This window comes from Orbicella franksi, chromosome 4, assembly GCF_964199315.1.
Source record: "Orbicella franksi chromosome 4, jaOrbFran1.1, whole genome shotgun sequence".
In the NCBI taxonomy this organism is placed as follows: Eukaryota; Metazoa; Cnidaria; class Anthozoa; order Scleractinia; family Merulinidae; genus Orbicella; species Orbicella franksi.
The window spans coordinates 2958106-2980751 of NC_138148.1; the positions used below are offsets into that span (position 1 = coordinate 2958106).

General features: G+C 42.3%; 1 protein-coding gene across 1 annotated transcript; it reads right to left on the minus strand.

Moving 5' to 3' along the window:
- Positions 1-804: 804 nt before the first annotated feature.
- On the minus strand, positions 805-17448 carry LOC145485930 (sacsin-like). The gene is made up of 4 exons (XM_081464595.1): positions 17288-17448; positions 16729-16817; positions 15352-15616; positions 805-15031 (listed from the first exon to the last, which is right to left on the minus strand). The coding sequence occupies exons 1-4, from the start codon at positions 17310-17312 to the stop codon at positions 1998-2000; spliced, it is 13413 nt and encodes a 4470-aa protein (XP_081320721.1). The 5' UTR covers positions 17313-17448; the 3' UTR covers positions 805-1997.
- Between the last annotated feature and the right edge of the window lie 5198 nt (positions 17449-22646).

The window sequence follows — 22646 nt, forward strand, 5'->3', positions numbered from 1 at the left end:
ATGGAATACAGTACACTTTCCTGAGTCTGCTGCCCCTTAAAATCCAGAAGTCACAATTCACAAATTGGTAAACAGCGGCAATGACTCCTAAAAAGAAAATAACCTCCCAACTAAGTCTGCATACGAACCAAGTGGCCCATCAGGTCAGAGCTTATCCTGGTTTCTGTGACATGAAGTGACTAGGGGCTGCTCCCCCCTGGATGGAATGCTAGACCATCACAGGGTTACCCCCAGCATTAAATTTACTGGTACCCATTTGTACACCTGGGTAGAGAGAGGCACTGTGAGAGTGCTAGGGCTCAAACCCTGGCCGCTCGATCTGGAGTTGAGCGTACTAACCCTTAGGCCATCATGCCTGCACAATCGTCCAACTAAACACTGTAAGAAATGTGTGGAGACCTGTAGGGGGAATTTGTATGTCAATCACTCTTGAGAATTTAAGGGTTAACTGGCTTGTTCTTGACCACACTCCTTGTTATAAACATACTAGCGTTCTGTCATGGATGCCATTCTCTGATTGGCTATGCTACTCACCATCTATTACGTTGTAGATAGTGAGTAGCCTAGCAGAGTGTTGTTGTTAACTAACTGGCTGCTACTTCTTTGCATCTTTGAAGTGTCTGTGAAGAGGATTTAGATAAAATTTTTGAACGACTAGTAGATTTATACTAAAACAATTAGATTATTTGCTCTCGATTTCTTTTGTGATAGTTGACTTTGGCTCTGCCCTCGTTAACTATCATGCGATAGAAATCTCGAGCTCATAATCTAATTATTAAATACATACACCGGAAAAAAGTAGTATCATTTAAATAATTATTTTATTCAATTTCCTACCAAAAATATTTATGTCCTAAGATATTTTACCAGCATTGCACACACTCTGATGATTAATTTGTTACTCAAGTTAAATCAAGATAAGAATATTGATAAAAAAGTTTTTCAGCATTTGATTTCTCCCATGCTATCCGTTGCTTTGTAATGAGGGCATGCTTCTCTCACTATCGACTCCATCCCAGTCAGACTATTTTATTTCTCTTCGCAGCTAATAAAATATAATGCCTTTTTGAGTTATAAATAATGTAGGTATATCAGCACGTTTTTTATGCTGTTTTTTTTCAGAAACAACGTTTACTTTTTTTAGTAAAAGTGAAAATACGGCGAGGTTTCTCGAAGGCAACCAGAAGGAAAATAGTACCTTGTCTGCCAGTTAGATGCTGCAATCAGAAATAAGGCTGATTTGGCTTCGGAACTTTTCTCTTCCTACGCAAGTGTTTCTTCTGTTATTTGCAGCCTCAGTCATTGCAGTTAATGTGTTTGAGTTCCAGTCCTTCCTTAGGATCAAAAGCCCCAAGTAGTTCATCACTTGTGATCACTTATGGCTCCTTTGGATTTTTTAAAACTGCTAGGTACTGAAGACAAGTCTTGTCAAGACTTATAAATGATTTTTCTTTTGGTTGCTTTAACTTCCTAAACAAACATGTTATTATGTAGTTTGTTTTTCCATTGGTACCAGCTTCACAATGATGGCTAAAAAGCTTTAAATTATTGCGCGGGTAATTTCTACTCCTATACATATTAAAAATACTACTGACTTTCTTTGTCTGCATAATGGCAGCATTTAGCTGCGTTTGTAACATTTTCCAAATATTTTATCGCGTGCTTATAATTAACGTGTAAATAAACTTAATGCTAACATGAAATAAATGAGCGAGTGTTCTTTAGACATAAAAAATCATGTGGTTATAACAATTCTAACATATTTCTTTGTTGTTCTGTAAAAAACAAACAAACAAAGAAAATTCGGAAGACCAGGGCTTGGATATTAAAACTTCTTTAAATTAGGACGATTTTCGACTCTCGATCTATGAACTGATAGTTTCCTGATCTCTTGACGTGTACTTCAAAGCCATATTAAACCTATTTTTCACATGCTTGACATACTATATTTTATTCTTATCACCTTAGAAAAAAATGCTTATGTCTTGGTTACCACATTACACTCGAGCAAAATTATCGTTAACGAATTGTGTTATTTTTTCCACGAGTGACTCTGAAATGTCCAGTGCTTCTTGTGCTTGGTCGGTGGTGAAAGCATCGGAAGGGATCACATCATTGCGATGGAAGTGAGGGTACCTGGTCTGCTCATAGTAATTCTTGAGTTTAGCGGCCAGGAGAGGAACGTCCTCAGGAGACCCATTCAACTCTGTTATCTCATAGGCAAGGTTCAACACATCATGTGTTTCTAGTTGGCTCTCGGCAATGCCACAGGCTGCGTACAGGGCACTCTTGAACACTTTTTCGGTTGCTTGTTGGCATAAGAAGCAAACTAAAGCAGGAAATTTGGGTACTTGAGCGTGTAAATGCTTAGCCGCATTTAGATCTTCTCTGGCTTGTTTCATCCATCGCTTTGCTTCGTTTCTCTGAGGGTTGGTCGACCGCTTTGAATACGGGGATCCCTGGTGTGTTTGCTGCTTAAACGTGTCGTACGTTTGCCTCTCTTGTCGAGCACGCTGGTTCCACTGGCTGAAGAAATCATGGAAGCCCCTGGCTCCGTCTTGTTTTCCTTTTTCCTTGGCATCTCGTAGATTATCTCTCCAGGAGTTAGGAAACAGCTTTTCCATTCTCTCTATTTCGTTTAGCAGGAATTGCATGACATCATGGCTAATATCACAACCGATATTCTTATCTGGATGCCATCGAAGAAACAAACGTTTTATGACCTTTCTTCTTTCATTTTCCGGTAACTTCCAAGCTTCCCATAGGGTCTCTTTGATTTCTTTCTTTGCACTCTCAAGGCGTTCATTTCTGCTCGCCGCTCGACGCTCTGATTCCTTGGGGTCTCCAGTGAATAATGTCACTTCACGCGAGTCCGAGAGTTCAGGTACCGCATTGGGCACTTCAGAACTTGATCTATCGAACTTGTACAGGTCAAGTACACTGACTTCAACAAGGCGAGGCTCTCCAATATCAATGCGATATTTAGCCTTGAAGTTAAATCTGCTTGTCTCCATGGACCGTTTACGATTTGGTACTTTCCTAACTACTTTTGCGTAGACGTAGAGAGGTTCACTGTCATCAATTCTGCCATCTTCACTTCTTCGCTCTTTCTCGTAGCCAACGATTTCACCTTGTCGAAAGAAGTACTGGATATCTTGCCTGAGAAGATAATGATACATAACAGGAATCTCGGATCCAAGAACAGGCTCCGTCGTCCGCGCCTCGCTTCCCATGAGATCTTGAGCTACGCCACATCTGTCAAGTGATGGAAGTATCTCGTCTGGGACCCTGCATGCAAGCATTGCCTGAAGATAGATCTCCTTCTCGATTTGGTTATGAATTAAACGATTCACCTGAAAGCATAGTTGGATGTGGAGGGGATTTTCGTCAGTGCCATGCCTAATAAACAACTCCCATTCCCCATTCTGCTCTTCTAAGAAACAGTCTTGCATTTCGTTACTGTGCTGAAGCGGGCGGCCAGATTCCAGGTGTATCAAGTGAGTGTCAAGTGATGCCATGCACGTCACACTCAGGGAGCTACAAAGGACCTGTACTTGTTCTTTGACTTCCTGCGGTAGATTGGGAGTTTGTCTCTGATGACGGATAACACGAAGAATCCCATTCACTAGCTTAGGAGAAAGCAAGATGTTTCGATATCTGTTAACGAATGGGCAGGGATCTGCGCCAAGAGAGTTGTCTACTATGCACCGCTTATCTCTACAGCTCGGATGTATCTCCTCCCGCAGCAAATTCTGGATGGTCTTGGCCCTGAGACGCAATGGTAGAAGACCGAGAAGGTACGATAGCCGATCTGCAGTTAACTCTCCTTCCCGACTTATATCGACAAAATCGCCGGCAAAGTCTCTTGCACGCCGTTCAAAGCTTGGACAGTCGTGAAAAATTAGTTCGTTTGATGGTTTAAGAAAACCGTCCTTGCTGGGTAAGTACAGTTCATTTAGTAATAGCAGATATCTCGTTGCCGCTTCTTCGCTTTTTTCTTTCACTAGCTGTGACAGAGTGGTAAAAAATCCATGCGTTGCCTCCCTGGCCACTCTTTTCTCGTTAGGTTCCATGTGCTTGTCTTCGCAAAGCTCCTTCAACCTTCCCAAGATATCGGCAAACTGTAATGGCGTTGGTTTTTCATTTGCTCCCAGTCTCTTGAGTAAGTGCTCAAAATGACCATACTCCCGAGGTACCTTGTAGAAGAAAGGTGGCAGTTCCGTTGTGGTCTCAAACGCTAGCTGATTCCCCTCCACAAACACGCGGCCCTCTTCCACAGGAATGCATGCCGTTTTCATGAGAATATTGCCAACAGCAAGACAAGACTTGTTGCATCTTTCAGACAGTGAGGTTCCTGGGCAATTGCATTCACTTTTCAAGAAACTGAATGCCTCGTATATGACGTCATGAAGAAGCTCCCTTTGGTCCTTTGGGGTGTCTTTATGAACATTTCCACTGTGTGATTTTGTCAGAACAGCAACGTGATTGATAACTTTATCCAGCGGAGGCAGAAGGGAAACTCCGAGGTCTTCCAATACTTGTTTTTCGGCAGTATTTGGAGTAGCCCAAGTTGGAAGAAGGGGAACGCAAGTCCACGCAAGTTTCTGCTGTTCACAGGGTAAGGCGCCATGGAACTCGGTGAAAGGTGGAACGTCTTCCTTTTTAAGGCAAGCAAGTTGTGGTTGTAGGGCTTTCAGTGCGTCTGAGGCAATCTCAGCTGCCACAAATTTGATGCTGGAAACAACATGTAGAAAGCTGGCATCATGCAAATCATCTTGTTGAAACAGACATGTCACGAGTGTTTTTGACTTCTCCCTTATTTGGGGATCCCTGTATCTGGCTTTTGCTTCAGAGGCCAACGATTCGGCAAACTGAAGGAATTCCTGTTGTGTAACATTGTGCTTCAATCCAATCTGCCGAAGCAACGGAAGCCAGTTTGACAGTCGGTACTCTCCTGGTGGGAAATTACTCAGAGGGACCATTTCTTTGAATACAGGATTCTCAGGATCGTAAAATTGGCTCGCAGGAACAAGTCGGTTACTGCCATCGTGAAAAATACAGGCTTCTCGAAGAGCATCGAGTAACGTGGTCCTCTCACTTGAACTCTTCAAGGTGACAAGGAGTGTGTCCCTGATGTACATCAACACTTCTTGAACACCTGACGCTGAGATTGCGTCAAGATTTGGCAGGATATACTTCACAAAGACATCTACTTGCGTAAGGTGGCTGATGTCCAATGCCTTGTACAGAGGTTCAATTTCTTGAATAGCTTCCAAGAGCACACAGCTTTCTTTCTCTACACGTCCTTCAATCTCTTCCAGTGAGACGCACTGTGGCAAGTCAACAACATATGAAAAGGCATACGAATCAAGACTGACAAGTCTACCATTCAACGTGTTGTACAGCGGAAGCTTTTTCAAAAGGGATTGGTTGCTATACACGGTGGTTACGTCCTCTTGCAGGAATCTTAGGAGAGTCACGATTTCTGCTTGTGCAAGTTCGCATTTAAATACATCACCTTTGGACAAGTAATGTAAAATACTGACCACATCTTGTCTTGAGTATGGCTTTGCGAGGTGGGGTGATACAATCAGTGATGCATCATCTTTGTTTATTCGTGAAAGAACTGTAAAATCCAGTTGAGCACTTCCAAGCTTGCACAGAATTCTTACCATCCTGTCTTCATCGTAAATGCGGGTACTCAAATCCAACACGGTTTTACCGAGGGACACTGGCGCAAGGGTGCCATTAGAGGTAGGGATAATGGGCCAGTCCTCGAGTGGACGAAGAGTTTCGGTTGCGTCTTCTCGGTCTTCAAAGCTTGACTGTCGCTCTTGGTATGTTGTGATAATCATTTCCCACAACGTTGTCAACCACTCAACAGATGGTACACTATTTTCGCTTGGTTCCCATGGAACTTGCCTGTCGGCCGCAAACCACCTTGATGGAAGGATTTGGATCAGATATGGCGCAATCGATTTCGTGTCAAAACGTTTGAAGACTGTGGATTTCCAAATGTCATTTCTTGGAAACTTGGAAAACAGTGGAGTGAATTCTCTATGGACAAAGAGGTCTTTCTGTGAAGACACTAGACTTGAATGTGGTGTGAGGAAAACTGGATTATTGGAATCAAATTTTCTTAGTACTTCGTCGTCGGTAAGAAGGAGAGGCAACCCATTTAAACGTTGTAGGAAGTATTCATCCTTCATGCAGTATTCCATCAGTAGTTTGAGACAACTGGCATGTTTAAAGGTGGTATTATCAATTGAACAGGGAAGCACATCAATGTAACGCGTAGCTTTTGCAAGGAACGCCAAAACGATGTCGGGACTCACGGTTTTTACAGTTGCGGTTGCTTCTTTAAAATTTGAGTAGATTTTCGGCGAAGCCTTAACGATTGGAACGCCAACCTTCAATAGCAGTTTTTCCAGGTCTGGGTTGGAAAGGAGGCTGAAAAATGCTTGTTGTTCGTCTTTGTCGCTACAGGGTGGAACCCACAAGCATGGACAGAGTGGTTTTGTGCCATACTTACTAAAGCTACGATTGGGAGACGCAACATCAATGAGCGGTGGTTCCTCTCTGATAATGGGAAGTACAGGTTGGTTAGAGCTCGCTAGCAGTCTGTACACGGTTGTGGCAATACCCTTCCATTCAGTGTGAATGCTGTCTGGTTCAGGAAAGATGCTTTGGTACCAGTTCAAGCCACTCGTGGAATCAGTGATATGATTGAAGTACCATGGATCTCCCTGTGAAATTCCAGGTATGTAGGCCCTTGCACTGACAATCAACTCCACATAGGCTGGTGCTAAAACGTGGTTCTTGATGAAGTTGTTCCACTGAGTTCTCTGACCCTGACCGCCTTCATCTTTCCAAAGATTCCGTCTAGAATTATCAAGTATAAATTGCCCATTAACTTGAACAGGGAGACCTGTTTCAACCGGTAACGGGAGGAAGCAAAACGCGCGATGAGTCTTGCTGGCTTGGTTGGTTTTGTGCTCACTTAAGGAACGTCTTCGTCGTGATGGCATATCATTTGTGGCCACACGGGCTGCCACCGCTGCTCGGGGAAGCAGACCGTACTTGTTTCCTTCTGGAATTACTGGTTTTTCGCCATGCAAACGAGAACCAAGGCACTGATGAATAAGCCATTCCTCTCTTCTTCCAAGGGTATCTTGAATGGTATTGGTGTACGTAATTCCAAACCATGGAATGCTATTGGTTTTCAGATTCCTGCATCGCATGACTTCTGCGTCAAGGGCATGGATCTTCGGTACATCTGTGGTTGAAATTTTTGCGGCTGCTTCGTATCGTCTTACTAATCTGCCATTTTCTATTCTGGAGATGCTTATTTTAGTGACACTTCTGAGGAAGAGGAGGATATCGCGGATCTCACCTTCAAAAATAGTGAGCAGTTGATCAATGCTCGAAGAAGTGAAAGCCTTGGAGGAGATTTGGGACTCTTTAGCAGTCAAATCCGTTCTTATAGGAAGACGGAACATGGTAGAGTTTTGCAGTTCAAAAAACTCTTCTAGGTAGCAGGGTCGAACATCAGCAAAATTGTTCCAGAACTCTTCATCAAGCGGATCAAATCGACGTCCTGGGAACTCCATTGTTGCGTCAGGTGCGTATCGGGCGTGAGGATCGAGAACACACAGTGTTTCGCCGTTTGTAACAAAGCTTGGGCAATCAGTAATATGGTACACCGCGTTAAACCCGATTCCATATTTTCCGGTCTTTTCAGGGCTGTCAGTCTTGCTTCCGATGCCAAGCCTCTGTATGCCCTCAATGTCCTGTTCAGTGAACGCACAATCATTGTAAATACACAGTGCAGGCCCTTGGAGTTCTTTCCATCGTTCCGACAGCACACGGGTGGTACCATGTTGGCGCGGGTCATGTACAAAATGTACCTCTGTGGTCCCAGCGTCATCTGCGTTTTGGATAATCTCTTTAAGAATTCCCACGTCACATGGATATGACTCCAGTACCTTTTTCAGTCGATCCGTAAGGCGTTCACTCTGACCAAATGGTCTTCCGATGCAGTGGGAATATCTATCCAACTTTTGTTCTCGAATAGTATGGGCTCCTAATCTGTGGGCTAATATCCCGGAGATGTCTCTGTGAACACATCTTTTTTGGTCTTGCTGGGGCATCCAAGGAGCGTCGTTGATGGCAAGCTCCCCCACAGGTGTTAGGACTAAATCTGCATTTGGCAAGGGAAGTTGACCCGAATAGGAACTCAGGGCACCAGTATTCATCATTGCGATCTCCTCCAGGAAGGCTTTCACAGTCTTAAACTCTTGTGATGTAAGGGGCTGACCTTGTTTTCTCTCCTCGAGGACGAAAAGAGCATCGACCATATCCTCTCCAGAAAAGGATTCCTGGACCCCAAGTGCTTTAAAGAGATCCTTGAATTTCAAAGTGAAATCTTCTGGAAGGCAGTAAAGAAAAGGAGCTCCATTGTTATTCCATGAAAAGGCTACTTGATTTGGTGTCACGAACTTGCTCTCGACAAATATCCATGGCTTTCCGCTTAAAAGGTCTTGAATCACTTGTTTGTCTGCTGTGTTGATTCGCTCTTGGAGAAATTGATAAACGGCCAGGCAAATCTTTCTTATACATTCTCTGTTGGCGGGGTCATGCGTAACCAGGCCTTGTACAGCATAATACAGTTGCAAAAGGACGTCGTTCACGGTTGCGCGATGACTTGTGAACCCTAATAGCTTAGCAACATCTTTGCCCACACGGTCACAGCCTGTCTCTGGGGACTCGTCCAAGACTGGGTGTACTGATCCTAACAAAAAGATAGAGTCGTCGCGGACTAACTCTGCTGCAGATAGTAGTTTCTGTACACCTTCCTCTGAACCCTTCCATGGCAGGCAGTACTCAGTAGGTCTAGCCATAACAGGAAGAAAATAAATCTCTGAAAGTTGTTTGCGTTGTGTTGGGCTTGGTGGAGATAACTTACACATGTTGTCGTTCAAATATTTAAGTAGGTTCCTTGATATCTGCAGGGCTTTGTCTTTGTCATGGGTGGCCAACGCGGCAATGAACACAGCTCTTTCACAAATCCATTTCCATGTCAACAAACTGTCTACCATTCCCAGCTTTTTCAATGCGACGAGTCGTTCTGGTCTGAGGAAACTGGCTCCAGTTGGAAAGATATTCTCTTCCTCAAGAAATAGGCTGCTGGCAGCTCCAGTAGGATCAATTAGGTCTCCAGGCCGAGAAAGTTGATAACCCTCTGATGAAGTCGGAATACATTGCGATTCTCGCAAAGGCTTCGCGTACTTGTGAGAACCCCGCAAATATTCATCCAGTACGTGGCATGTGATTGGATCTCTCAGGTTGTTTGGCAGTTTGGCAATATTTGGAAAAAAGACGTCACAAACAAACTTGTCAAGAGTAACTGTCTGGTCAACAACCGCTTGTTGGAGACCTTGGTGAAATGCGTTGGAAATAAATCTTGGAAGCTGAACCACGTTGTAGCCACACTTACACATTATAGGGTAGCTTTCAGGAAGCCTGGTCACATTGTCGTCCAAAAAGACGCCATCCTCCACAGATACCCACTGGGACTGACTCTTTAAAATTGGGGCTGGACTACTGGCTATGCTCTGATAAACACTGTCAGCAAACTTTGACCAAGTCTTGGATGGCGCTTTTTGTGTATCTGGCCAAAGAGTGTCAAATGGAAATTCCACCACATTTCCTTGTCGATGGAGACTAACAATTCCTTCTAGAAGTTGAACGTAAGCCTTGGAAGCAGCGTCTTCTAAGAGGTATTGGTTCCAAAGAACTTCAATCGGCTTTTGTAAAGAATGACCACCACTGGTATCTTCCCAGAGATTGCGGCGATTGGTTGTCACAGCGAAGCATCCGTTCACATGAACTGGAAAACCTGTTTCCACGCCCAGGGGTAGGCCAAGAAATGCTTCACCCACTATTGTCTCTGGTCTCCACCGCTTATTGTTGTCGTTGCCTAACAGAGCAGCAACCTCAGCTTTCGGTAGTAAACCGTTGAGCTTCCCATCTTCACTCTTTGCCATTTCCAGTGATTTCCTATTGCCATAACATGAACTTATGAACCAAACCTCTTTCGCTAGTTGATTTCGTGAAGCCACCCACGAACCGCTAGGGTAGACTTGAGACTTAATTGACACTATTCTTGATGAACTGGTACGGTATTCATGCGATTGCTGTTCAAAGACCCAGCTTCCATTAAGATCAGCTTCAAGTGAAACATGGTTATTGTTTTCCTCCGATGGTATACTGTTGTCTGGATTGCTAGTCGACGAGAACGTCTCCAATGTTTCCTTTTCCACCTCAAACACTGCATTCGGAAGTGAAGGATCTTGATCGGAAGATATCTGGAAGAAACTTATCTTACAGACATTCTGTAGGAAGAGCAACATCTTGGACGCATTTTCCTGAAGGCCCGAGATCAATTTAGTAAACTGCTGCTCGTTGTAGTACTTGTTACAAATTTCGCTTTCACTGGCCTGTCTCATCGTCCTTAATGGCAGCCTGAAAAGTGTTCCGTCATAGAAGAATGGTTCTCCCTTCTTCTCAAATGTGCATCCGAATACTCCTTGGTAAGGTTTAAACTGATCTGGAAAAGCGCCGAGTGCCACTGCGTTGCTTTTGAGATTCAGACGGATACCGGGACGAAACTTGTCCTTGATAAGGTCTCCTAAATGACTTGTGTGTGGATCAAAAAAGGCAATGAATTCACGACTGATAAAGCTTGGAAGGTCAGTGATATTGTAGACTGTACAAAATCCTATTCCAAAGCGGCCTAGCTTGTCTTGATTTCCTATTTTGGTTGCCCCAGCAAGCTTGTTGATGTTCTCAAAGTCTCTGTCTGTAAAAAGAGCGTCGTTGTATACCCACAGCGCTGGTCCTTGTGTCTCGGATAATCCAGGAGACAAGAGCTTCTCGGCCTTGTTTTTCCTCCAATCAAGTAGAAACTTAACTTCCGTTGCTCCCGCATCGTCTGCATTCTGGATTAGTTCTTTGAAGGTCGCCATGTCATCAGTGTGGTCTTTAATAATATTTTTCAGTCTAGTGGTTACTGGCTCGAATGGTCCAGTCTGCTGAAAGCCGAGGGTCTCAGTAACTGCTAACTTCCTGCTTAAAGGAGGTGTCCCTAAAAGCTGTGCAGTACCAGTGGAAATGGTTTTGTGTACAAGAAAAGCAACGTCACTTATATTGGGATCGCTGTTGCCTTGTCTCAGCCACTCGGCATCGCAAAAGCTGACATCAGTACATGGTTGAAGAATAAGCCTGTCGTCCTCCGTTTGGATGGGAATTAAAACTCTTTTACGAATGTCCGAGGGAAGAGGTGTACCATCTTGTGTCAGGAAGTCCAGAACATCGCGAGTCAGTCGAAGATCGCGCTTTACCTCCTCAATACTTCGTCTCTCTTCCGAGTGCCAGTCTCGAATCATGTACAAGACGTCTAAGGCTGATGACTCATTGAACGTCTCTTGAACACCGCAGCGCTCAAAGAAGGCGGAGTAGCTCTGGAAATCGTCAGATAGTACGAAGATGTAGGGTCGTAGATCCAGAAGACACTCGCTTTTTAACGCAATGCAGCCGGGCTTGGCGAAACCAGAACCATGCCATACCCAAGGCAAAAACGAATGTTCCTTTAGAACTAATACGGCTTCAGCTATGACAATTTCGCTGGAGAGGTGGCTGTAGACATCCTTGAGCATCGCTTGGAACTTGAGCAATTCAATTTCAGAAGATTTGTGCACTTGCTGTTGCCAAGTAGTAATAGCACCTTTCAGCTGCGCTAGGACGTAGGAAATTGGTGGCGGAAATGACCATCCGAAGGCTTTCTTGAGTTTCTCATCGAGACTTCCTCTAAGCACCGGCATAGCTGAGCCAACAATGTTCACCATGTCCGCATCTCTCATATCCTTTGGAGAGTACAGCCTTCTTGCCACACCAAACCAAGGCATAGATGTCGGATACTTGCTAAGTGGCTCTTTGGACGCAGGAAGCCAGGGTAAGCTTGATAATATGCTTCCAAGGGAAACTTTCTTCGCTGATCCGGAGCTTTCTTCTAACAGTACCTCGTATTCAACAAGGCATGAGTTGTCATTTAAGAACTGTAACAATGCCTCGGCCCTTCTTAGAGCTGACTGTTCGGGAGCTTGTGTGATCTGCTTTGCTATTAGAAAGATGTCTTTGGCTTCTAAGGAACGACTTCGCCTAAGACCCAAGAAGACTCGAAGCAAGCTTAGTGCGTGAGCTTTGGCAAACTCTTGAGCGGGAAACACGTCGGGTTCACCTTCAAAAAGCTTCTGGATGACTTCATCTTCGGGATCGTACAATTCGCACGGCGGTTTTAAACTCCCGTTTGCAACTGGAACAAACCGAACGTTCTTCAAATGTTCCGGGAAGGCTTTGTTGTCGCTTGATAGGGCAGGAAGTCTTTGGATTACCCAGAACATCAAGTCTGAAACTTGTTCTCGAGTGTAAAATCCTCCGTCTTCGATGTAAGGAAATATTTTGTCGATCAAGAGGTCTGAAGTGTTCAGGATTCGCAGTGGAAGTCGCCGCAACAGCTGGTATGAGTCATCGTCACTAGCGGAGAGTATCTGGTGCGAGCACTGGATCTTCGTACTCGATGGCAAATGCAATCGTGGAGGGGCAACGTCGAGTTTCGTACCCGACAGGGGTCCACCTGGCTGCACTGATGTAAAAGTTGTGCCGTCCAAAGCTTGAAAGATTGGCAACGTCATCAACGCCACTACTTCGTCATCAGAAGGATTTCTTAAGCTCGACAAGAATGCTCTAATGGCTACCTTCTCTTCTGCGGAACAGTTATTGAGATTGTCATTCCCTGGCTCATTCATGACCGTTGCTAGTACTTTTATAACTCCAGAAGGGGTTGGTGGTTCGATGTAATTCTTTAACGCTGCATGATCACAGAATGGAGGCAAGTGGGGAAGAACAATACAGCCTGCCTTTTGAAGTGCAGTTGCCACGATCCTTGGTAAAGACCCAAAATACGACGAGCTTTGAATCACACAGTGATCTTTCTTAAGCTTTATAAGGTAACGCTTCTCCATCCTTCCCTCTGCAAGTGGAAGAAGAGGGATGGTTTCAAATGCAGTGAGATCTTTTGGAAATTCTGTTTTAAGCCATGACCATAATCCCCGCAGCCACACATCACCAGGCAAAGATTCATCTTTAGGATTCCAAGGTACCACAACAGAACTGCTTTTCCAAATTTCAGGCATACTTTCGTGAACTAACTTTGGGACAAGAGACGGTGTTAGTTTCACAAGCTGGGTGGGTCCTGAAAGTCTTCTTTCAATTTCCCCTGCGACAGAACGCAAGGTTTCTAGCACGCTTCCTTCTGTTCTCTCATCTAAGAATCTATGATCACTTCCTGGAATAAGACTTCTTGGATGACTGCGAGATGCAATCAATATACTGCTCTTTGGGTCGTATCCATGCACGTCACTTCGAAACTCTTGGAAGGTTTCATCAGCAAGAGGGAGAAGAGGAAGGCCAGCAAGTTCCGTGAAGTTACGATCCATGAGAATGAATTCTAAGAGGCACAGTTTCTCCTTCCTACTCAGACGTTCAAAGTTTACCCTGCCTTGATTACTTGGCACCCGATCGTCTCTGTCCATACCTTTGAGCTCGTAAATGTCCAGTTTTGTACTAGGGTGCAGGTCTCCAGGTGAACTTCTAGGTGTCGTTACGTTCCCACTAAACCCGTTACTATTTGGCGAGCTCAATTCAGTAGGCCGATCCCCTTTTAAAACAGCGCGCACATAAGATGGCGTGATTTCTTGAGGTCTCCTTACTCGATGTTCCACGTATTCGTCAACAGCTTTCAGAGCTTGTGAAGGAAGTGATATCACTGGTTCGTCAGCTTGGAGGAGTGTCTCAATAACTACTTCACGAACTTCGTCGCGTACTTTGTTTGGGGAACATTCCAGACGGTCCAAAACGCCCTCTTCTAGGGTAATCCATCGTCCGCCAAGAGATTGGGTCCAAAACGCCGCTTTATCAACCAGGGCTGTGAAGAAAGGCCTTAAGACAACTTTCCAATGACCTTGGACGCGATCCAGGTCTGGCCAAATGCTGTGAACTATGGGACGCAATTCCTCACTTGGGCACTGTGATTGGGTGAGCGCCACAATAAGGCTTGCATAGGCTTTGCTGACTACATCCCGTGTGAGAAAAACATTCCATTCCGCTGCGTCGTCGCTTTGGCTTTCTGGACCGGGCCACTTGAGGTTTCTTCGATTATCCGTAAGTCCAAAGGCTCCATGAATATGCACTGGCAGACCTGTTTTGCACTCTGAATCGACAGGGAGAGGAAGGTAGCAGAACACCCGTCCAGTTCCTATCCTGGTATTCTCACCAGTTGGGTGCAGTGATACTGCAACTCCTGCCCATGGAATCAGCCCAAGAGATGAAGAAAGCTCTCCCAATCTCATACTTTCATGCCCAACCCGATTCAAGACCATGAATTTGAATTGTCGCTCGTACTTGTCTGGTCTGTTGATTTCCACCGTCGTCTCATAACTCATTTCAATAGGCTTGGCAAGGAAACCTGTAGCAGCTTCAATAAACTTTCTTTTCACTTCCCTTACCGTCTCTCTTAGCTCGTCTTTGATTTGCACGGTGAAGATCTTCCTTTCCTTCTCAGTCCAGCTGGTCTCGTAGATACTTATGGTCTCCACACTCTTCAGAAAAAGTAAAATTACCGGCGCTTCCTCCATGAAGGACTCAAAGAGGCCATTGACCTTGGCCGCTGTGTACGGCTTAATCGATATTTTAGATGGCCATTTTCGTAAAGGAAGACGAAACAACGTCCCGTTAAAATATCCAGAAGAGATGTCGCAACCAAGGACATTTTCGTAAGGTGAAAACTGATCCCTGTATTGATGCATCAGAGGTTCGCGAATATCGTACCGTCTACCAGTTTCTCCTGTTCCAAAATAGGTCTCTTGCGGGTCAAGGAAGGCGATATGGTGGTCACTGATGACGCTAGGCAGATCTAAGGGTGAAAACATTATGTGAAGAAATAAAAAGTTGTATTAGAAAAAAGGTAGGGAATGCGACAGACTTATGTAAAACAGACAACAATTGCATTAGTCAAGATAAACATAGCTTGGTGTTTCTCAAATCATAGCTAATGAAAAATAAGTTCAAGTTTTCCCAAGGGAAACAGTGAGTTTTGTTTCCCCGAGACCCACAATGTTAAACCTTTTGTTAGGTTGTTAGGTGACGTTCTCGTTGCCATCGTCGTCGTGGTTTGCTTAAGTTCCCTAATATCAGTGATGGGTTTCGTATGATTTAAGTCATTATAAATCGTACCTGTCACGTGATAAACCGAGTTGAATCCAACCCCAAAGCGCCCTGCCGCCACTGGGTCCTTTTTCTTGGATCCCTGCATGATGCTCTCAATTCCAACCCAGTCCTGCGCTTTAAAGAGACCATTGTTATAAACATACAGGGCTGGTCCTTGGAACTTGGACAAACCAACGTTGACAAGAGAAGAGGTGCCGAAGGCATTGTCACGTGAATCGAACAAGAATTTCACTTCCGTTGCACCAGCATCGTCAGCATTTTGAATCAATTCCTGCGAGGCAATGCAAGCCATTAAAACAGTGTTTGGGATAATGAAAAGCAGCAAAATATTACTGGTATTATATAAAGTGTACAGGAGGTTAACGACTGGATCATATTGAAATGGAGTTTATGCAACAACAAGAACAAGAACAAGAACAAGAACAAGAACAACAAAAACAACAACAACAACCTTTATTTGTACTCATTGTAAAAAAACTCCGCACATTTTATAGAGAATGAAATAGAGAGCTGACTGCCTGGAATAAACCATAGGGGCTAGTGGGGCCAGGAAGCCAATTCAGATTTTACAGAGCGGTTTCTGTCAATATTGAAAACCGCTCCATAGATATCGATAGAGAAACAGAAATAAAGGTCGGTTGACTTAATTTAAAGGCAATGTAGCATTGTGCTAACAACACAAAACACCTACACCAAACACACATAGCGCTCACATAGCCAGTATCATAATTGAATATACTTACTCAAAACTGAAGATGTATGTAAAATAAATAAGATTAATCATTAATTTAAAAGGAAAACCTTAAGACAATAAAAGCATGTTTAATGTGGAAGGAAACTAAAGCTAGCAAAAGAAGGAAAATATTATAAACACGTAACTATGCAGAACTGGCATTTATTTATAAAGTTTTTACAAAAGTTGAGACAATGAGCAGTTTTGCAATTTCATCGACCTTGAGGTTAGCCCATCTTGAACATGTTAGCCTAAAATTTTTAAGTTTGTTATTTGTAATCGAATCGAATCTTCTTCGTCCTGGTTGCTTTTTGGTTTATTTATAATCACTTCTGGAGTTTTCTAAATTTAAATGGCATAGCTGTCGTTGTTATGATTATTATATAGCTGTCACGTACAAAGAAATCAATGCTAGATAACTTTACTTTGTGCAAAACATGATCTGTACTGTTGAAAAAATCCTCTTGTTTGTTCTGAAACTGAAATTTTTATTTTGAACGGATATTTGATTGTTTGCATCTCTGCTCACCTGGCTTTGGCTCTTATGATAAGTTGCAAATAATTACCATAAAAATTATTTCATGACTTATGGCCGACGAAACTTTCAAGATAGTATTGCTCTTCTTTCGAGTACGCTTAAAATGTCTTACCTTAAGTATCTGTCCGCCGTCGGGATATCCCTCAAGAATCCTTTTGAGAACGACTGCAAGCGACGGTCTTCTCTGGCCATAAGACTGCCCTGGAATATTGAGCAAACATTTCACACATGTTGCATTTTCATAACATGGCGGGCTATTCGTTAGAGTTACTCGTTATTATAACGGGTATTAATCTTAGCAGATCGATATCGTAAGACCGGTTTAGATTTCCAGAATGTACTGAGGAAGCGATGTCTGAAAGAATAGATTGTAACTGGATCGATCTTAAATTTGGTTCCATTTATCAGCGCAGCGGAAATTGTTGAAGCAAAAAATATAAACCACATTTAAAAAATGCTAATCACTTTTTAAAACACAGCTAGCTATATAGGAAAGCTGGCAGATTATTTCTTATTAAAACGTTCAGGGGAGAAGCAAGAAATTCGGATTAAATCACTCAGTTTCATCATTGATTTAAAATCTTTACAGAAATTAGGTTTAATCACAATGGAACCTAAGAACGCTCGGAACGATTACAATGTTTTGTGTGCGTAAACATATCTTGACTTACTTCGGCTTCTCCGTGTTTGCGACATTGCTTGAAAAATATTCGTTCATTCTTCGCTCCTCTGCTTTCCACAGCAAGCTATTCCCAACATCAGTCGGTCCGATAGCCGAATCGTTTCCGTTTTACCAATCAAGTTATACTTTGGATAAATATTTGTTGCCCTTTGGGCTTGGTTTTAAACGACAAGCTTTCGCGAATCCTAGCTGTTGATTGGTTGTTTACAATGGTATACATTATTTATTATAAATCCTGTTTGCACCAAATTCAAACATCTCAGGTAGATCTTGGTGCCCGTCAGTTAGCGATTAGAACAATTATTTCGCTGATGTTCACTCCGTGTAAGAAGCAACATTACTAAGCAACAGTGATCAAGTTGAAGTTTCATCTAACAGCATCAATACCTTATTTAAGGAGATAGGTTATGAGAATATGGACACTGCGATCTTGTCTTAGTTAACGTTACCTCTCAATCTGTTAATGGCTTGTTTACTCGGAAAGAGAAAAAGATATAAAGTTTACAGTGAAGGAAAATTAAAAACCACTTAGTCCCAAGGAAATCTGAACTGAAGTCTTTATGGATGGTTTGCTCCGGCCAACGAAATCAAATCATTCTTCATAAATATGTCGATATACTGTTATTACTTGTAGCCAAACCCGAGATTAAATATGGCGGAAAGTTTGAACGAGTTCGTGACAGTAACAGCGAGGCTTTTCTGTAGGAGAGTGAAAATGTAGAAAACAAATCGTTCAATGTACTGACAATTATATCAGCGTGAAAATGTTAGTGTACTTCGGAGAAAGTTTGCCTTCAGTATTTTATAGTTAAGTCGGCATTGTCAAAATAATCTTAGCTGGTCTAGGTGCTTTAACACTGACACCGAGAGTTTTCATTTGTACAATTTACGTTCCATGAACTGATTCGTTACTAGAGTGATCACATCGATTTTCAAAGAAACTGAAGGATTAACTGAGCTACTCCAGCCCGCTAAGAAATGAACACTGAACAGGAAATAAATATTGCATGAGAACTATGTTGTCCAGATAGTCGTTACACTAAGGCCTCGTCCGGCACACTACACCGGAGGAACAATATGAAAACGGTGTTTTTACCCTGAAAACACATCAAATATTTTCCGTCCTCACTACGCCAGAACCCGCCATATTGGATTTGTGTTTGAGGGGGACGTGGGCAGGGAAATCACAGGATTATCGTAACTCCGTCGTTTTCTAAGAGCTTCGCACAAAATGTATTCCGTCCGCACTAAAAAGCAAAAGACGACGTTTTTAATTCCTCCAGTTTGAAGGGCGTTTTCGAAAGGCTCCGTTTTCGTGACGGATTAGTGTGGACAGTATATGTAGCCTAACCGTAGAAATAAAGCTGCGTTTTCAAATTTCTGTGTAGTGTGGACAGGGCCGAAAAAGACCATGGGTTTCTTATGTCAGAAACATTCCCGGTGCCGTGAACCATGCTTACCTTGAATATTTGCGTCCGTGTCCATAACCAGTGCAACAAAATGTCCTCAGACACTGACGTTCCGCTCAAATGAGCACATTGCCAATTCTGTTTATCAACGAAAAGAACAAAGTACAATGATTAATGAATATAAGCCTTACTACGGTAGTTTTACATAGCGAGTTAACTCAAAGATAAGTAAAGTGATACATCTAAAATTAATTTTCTCAGAACTTAGGAAATTTGCGTAAGTGCTTAATGGGTTGATTACACTGTTTCAGCCTTCTAGAGCACTAGAATCATTTTATAGACTGACTTGTTTGTGAAACAATCAACTGTGCAAATATCGATTAAGAAGTAATCGATTACTATCTTTGTACAAATTCATGATCATAGTTAACGGAAGGAACAGTATTGGAACGTAAATTTGAATTCTTTTCCGGATTCAACCCTTTTAACTGACTTCATCAGTTATATAAACTCACTTTCTAATTCGTGCCAAGCGAATTAGAAATATACGTTATGGTTGGCGGTACATGACAAATTTCAAACAAAGTTCAACGTCTCTGTTTTCTCACCTCTCTTACTGAAACATCTGCCTAAAATTCTGTAGCACCAGCAAGTTACTGAATGCTCAAACTGAATAGTTAACATCCAGGCTAACTTTAAGTTCACTTTGCCAAGTTCATTGATCGACTTTGAAACAATCTTTAGAGCGAATAAATTGTTTATTACTTTTTGGATTGACCAATGAACAAGTTAGAATGCTCGGGGACAATAGTGGGTCCCTCCGTGAGCCCACCCTGTTTATAACAAAGCAGTAAAACAAAGCAGTTGATGGTGGCCCATTACTTTGCTCATGCCATACATATTTTCTTGTTTCTGTAATGCGCGCGAAATCGATTGTGAGTTAACAAATTTGGTGTACATCGGTTGAAAGATGTGCCTCAGAAAAATTACAAACTGGCTTTTCAGGATCATTACACAAATAATTGCTCATTTAGTGCGAAAGTGACGAAACGTAATGGGAAGTTAACGGAGTGCTTTGTCGCCGACGAAGCACGTTATTCAGTCGAGTTTTTGTTTGCACATTTTATCCCAGAAAAATTGTGTCACCTTTAGGGATGTTAAGCTTTTTCACTCCTTTCAGTTTATCTGAAAAGAAGCAATGAATTCTTTTCACATTTTCCCCAAGAGTTAATCGGATTAAACATGAAGCGCCTTGTAGGAGTCGGCTAAAAGTTTCGTTTCATCAAACATGTCTCATGAAAATTATTCACGCATAGCTCCAGAATTGAGTGAAATTCGTACATACAATTTCTCACGGTACTTTTTCGCATTTATTGTACAAGCTGTCTTTTTTTATTTGACTATGTGTGACAATCAAATAATGTGAAGTTATCCAATACCAGATTCACATGAATATTTCCTGATCTTAATGTAACTGAGTTCTTTTTCTTGCAGCGCGAAATCAAAAAGCTTCGCCCATTTAGCACGCCATACTGTTACAATCTTACTGCACCCGCACCATGAAGTTTTCGTTAGAGTAAACAACACTCTGTAACGAACAACAAGTGCGAAACAACGACTGAACTACTTGTGACCTCTTGCACCTTGAAATTTCAAATCAGATCACATACTGTTTGCTCCGTTACGAGGAAATAAAAGCTTGCGAAGTTTGAAAAAACTGCCGAAGAGTAACCTCACTTGATAGTATTCTCTAAAAATGCACTTGTCTTTAGCCAAAAGCTGCTAGATTACGTTTGTTAATTTACCAATCTAAAAGTTCTTACCTGTGTCACAAGACAGAGCCAACTCCGGTTTGGCTATTTGAAAATCCGCTCACAAACTTCAATTCTCTTCAATCGTGACTTAATTAGAGTTATAAAGAGATTACTGAAGCTGGAGCAGGCATAAGGCGATGAGCTGATCATTCAAACACTTGGGGTATTTCATTACATTCTCGCCGGTTCGAAAAAGTTTATTCAAATTCCGTTATTGTGAACGGTTATTGTACGAAGGCTTTTGTATTTACTGGCCTCATAAGCATAAATAGTCCCCTGATAATACAAACAACGCTTGTCTGTCAAGTACATTGAATTTGAAAAGCCAGGAAGGTCAGTAAAATGTTAATTAAACTGGTCTAAAACTGAGTGTGTGATTACTGACTCTGACGCTCCATACACGCTAGCCTGAAGCATGTTTGATCTAAAACGATAGTTAAGTTACAGTTTTAAAATGCATAGTTCTCATGTATATTTTTATGGTTTTACAACATTTCATAACTTAACGATTGTTTTTGATTTAACAAATAGATTCCATGTTGCCGTGCGTCTGTTTAGTAATAGAACACAGATGACGTCAAAATGTGGTGAGAAAAAGAAAGTGGCGCATGAGGCGATATATAGCCGAGTGGGTCACTGTTGTTCTTACCACATTTTGACGTCTTCAGTAATCTATTAAACAGACGCACGGCAACATGGAATCTGACTTGTTTTATGTAATAAAGGAGCAAAATTATGTTAATGACGTCACGTATTTGTCTGACCTCCAATAGATCATAAGAAAGAACCAATCAGAATGCGAGAAGAATTCGACACATCCTATAATTGTATAGAGGGCCGTTTTGAAATCCACCGATGTGATAAACTCAAGGGCCTAATAGAAACCTTGGTAGTTGATCTATAAGCTGAGCAAATCAAACTATAAACACCTAGAAATGCAGGGTGTTTGCGCGTTAGGCGCACGTGCAGAGCAGGGATAAAAACTGATGAATCTATCTATTTGCAAGTAGTTTAATACTTCAAAGTTATCATGATCATTCCTAGATAAAAGGTTATCTATCAGTAGTTTGCTTTGTTTAGTGCGCTTTTCGCATTGTAAATTACTATCCAGTGCTATTAAAAGTATATTTTTTAAACTTTACGATGGCAAGCATCGTTTCTTGGCTGTCATTTATGCACGCCAGTTTCAACGTAGAAAATTTTTCGAAACCATCCAGCAAAAGAAAATTTTGCGCGCAGCAAATGTTGAAATTGAAGTGTGCATCTGTTGAGGCGGCTGTCATAAGTCAGGAGCCCATGAACCATGGACTCCTGTATAAGTTCGTTCTCTGGCTCGAGGGTTAAATTTAAATATGTAATATACTTTTATTGAAAAACAAAAGGTTTTCTAATCGTTTCATATTTGAAGCCCGGGATGGAAGACCCAGTGTTTTGAACAACAGACTACTCATGTTACTTTTCTCACGTCCGCCCGAAAAACAAAACCTTTGTGTTTTGTTTTAAGAATTTGTTTTAAAGTTAACCTGAGGACATTTGCAGTTTTCAAGCTCACGTATGAGCATAATAAACAATTAATAATTATAGCAATTCTTTTCGCTTGGCTTCTCCGCCCCAGCAATTAACATGTTCATTCAACCCAAACAACTCATTTCCGTTTTTTCCCTTTCAAAACCCACCAAAATTAATCAAGGCGCCAGCATAGGAAAAATGGTTGTATAAGACCTCTAACTGGTCGTAGAGGATATCTATGAATGGAGGAAACTGGAAGAATCTCTCTCCACCAAAGTTTAGGTCCCGTCCAAACTACGTGTTAGAAATTTGAAAACGAAGCTTTATTTCTACGGTTAAGCATAACGTCCACACTAATTCGTCACGAAACCGGAGCTTTTCGAAAACGCTCTTAAAACCAGAGAAATTTAAAATTTTAGTGTGGATAAAATAGTTCGAAAACGGAGCTTTTCGAAAACGGCAAGATAATCATGTGACTTCCCTTCCCGGTTTTTCCTCAAACTTATCCAAAATGCTGCGTTTTTAAATTTTTCCGACGTAGTGTGGACGGAAACATTTGATGCGTTTCACAATGGCAACACCGTTTTCAAGTTTCTCCGGCGTAGTGTCGACAGGG